The sequence below is a fragment of the Amphimedon queenslandica genome, unplaced genomic scaffold, assembly GCF_000090795.2.
Source record: "Amphimedon queenslandica unplaced genomic scaffold, v1.1 AMPQUscaffold_10525, whole genome shotgun sequence".
Taxonomy (NCBI): domain Eukaryota; kingdom Metazoa; phylum Porifera; class Demospongiae; order Haplosclerida; family Niphatidae; genus Amphimedon; species Amphimedon queenslandica.
The window spans coordinates 5,368-7,165 of NW_003549214.1; the positions used below are offsets into that span (position 1 = coordinate 5,368).

A 1,798-nucleotide genomic window follows, 5' to 3' on the forward strand; every position below is an offset into this window, starting at 1 on the left:
TGCAGATCATTGAACACGATCTCTCTCATTCTACTGAAGCTGCCATTGAGATTGATGCTCTAGTGAACGGAGAAGATTTCGAATCATCTTTAACACGAGATCAGTTCAATGAAATCAATTCTGATCTGTTCAAACGCTGCCTTCAACCGGTCGACCGTGCCCTAGCCGACGCCCACCTGACCCCTGCTGGTATTGATGAAGTGGTTCTGATTGGTGGGTCTACTCGAATCCCTAAAATACAAGAACTTTTGGCGGATAAATTCCCGGGAAAACCACTCAGTAAGCGGATCAATCCTGATGAGGCAGTAGCTATGGGGGCGGCTATTCAAGGAGCTAATCTATCTCAGAGTATTGAAGAGAAGAACTCTCGTCTCTCCGGCATCACCCTAATGGACGTAGCTCCAATGAGCCTGGGTATTGAACTGGCCAGTGGGAAGATGAGTACTTTAATTCAGCGAAATACCACAATACCTTACTCTCACTCAAGGACCTATAAGAATAATGAAGACTATCAGACCGAGGCGACCATTGAAGTGTTTGAAGGAGAAGAGAAGACGGCTAAGAAGAACAGGCTACTGGGTCGGTTTATAGTACCTGGACTACCACCCAGACCAAGGGGACAGGTTGAAATACCTGTTGCCTTCTCTCTTGACGTTAACGGGGTCCTTGAGGTGAGCGCTTACGTGAAAGGGGAACAAGGAACCAAGAAGAGTTTAGTGATAAAGAAAGACAAAGGTCTCCTAACTGAGGAGGAGATTAAGAAGAGAGGGAAGGAGTTACAGGACTGGGAGAGAAAGTGTCGTACTAATAAAATTAACTAATAAATGACAAATAATTATTGCTTTCTATTATAATCGTTTAAATGTTTTAATAATTATTACTGAGTGCTATATATAGTATAATTAATAACAACAATAATGACAATAAAACTGAATTCAATGTAATAAAGAGAGACAGATACTGATTAACATACAGAACAAATACATCATTGTATTTAGAAATGATGATGATTATTATTAGTTTGTGATTCAATGTGGTATCTCTTGAAATTTAGCCCAAACATTGTCAACAAAATCTAACAAAACAGACAAAATTCACAAACAGTATTTAATTCTCTCCCCACTAGCTAAGTGAGGTTTCCCTCCCTCACCTTTATAACTGATCTGATTATCGTTATCAATCTTACAAGTGTCTCTGATAAGTTTCTCTACTACATGAAACAAGGAGACATTAATCTCTCATTCTCTCTCTTATCTCACGCTCTTCTTCTTGAAACCCCAGCTGTGCTTGTAACAGAAACCTCTTCAGCTGTTGTACTGGTATACTCCCATGCCCCTCCTGATCAAACACAGCAAATGCTCTCAGTACGTCAGTATGGCTGGGCCACTCTCTGCTCTCATGAGTGGAGGTTAACTGATCACAAGTCTCATCTATTATCGACTGGAGGTAACTCTTGTCCAGTTCATTACGTTCTATTATTAGTAACAATTAGTTTCTAATGATGTCATTACTTTTTATTGCTTCTTCTATTTTTAGACCACCCAAACCAATCGACCTTATAAGGATAAATAGATAAATTTAGAAACTAAACTAATTCAATTAAAGTATTCACTTGAGGAATAATGGAAGGTTCTCTTTGATTATGTACTGTCCTCCATTACTGAATACTTCAAATGCCTCATCAAACTCTACAGAGAAAGACCAAGAGAATTATCATTTGATAATGGATTGATCCTTTCTTCTCTTCATTTCTCTTATTGTTACCTTTCTTGTCAATACGAGGCAGTTCATCAAGAGC

At 39.0% G+C, this 1,798-nt stretch overlaps 2 protein-coding genes across 2 annotated transcripts; one reads left to right on the forward strand and one right to left on the reverse strand.

Moving 5' to 3' along the window:
* Nucleotides 1-2: 2 nt before the first annotated feature.
* On the forward strand, nucleotides 3-1,073 carry LOC109590082 (heat shock 70 kDa protein-like; the record flags this gene model as incomplete). The annotated part of the gene is made up of 1 exon (XM_020006028.1): nucleotides 3-1,073. A coding segment is annotated over one exon (819 nt), but the record flags the coding sequence as incomplete, so codon positions are not given.
* Nucleotides 1,029-1,688, reverse strand: LOC105315389 (caltractin-like; the record flags this gene model as incomplete). Its single annotated transcript, XM_011410019.1, has 5 exons — nucleotides 1,029-1,075; nucleotides 1,151-1,210; nucleotides 1,260-1,472; nucleotides 1,512-1,555; nucleotides 1,613-1,688. Coding segments are annotated over 5 exons (440 nt in total), but the record flags the coding sequence as incomplete, so codon positions are not given.
* Between the last annotated feature and the right edge of the window lie 110 nt (nucleotides 1,689-1,798).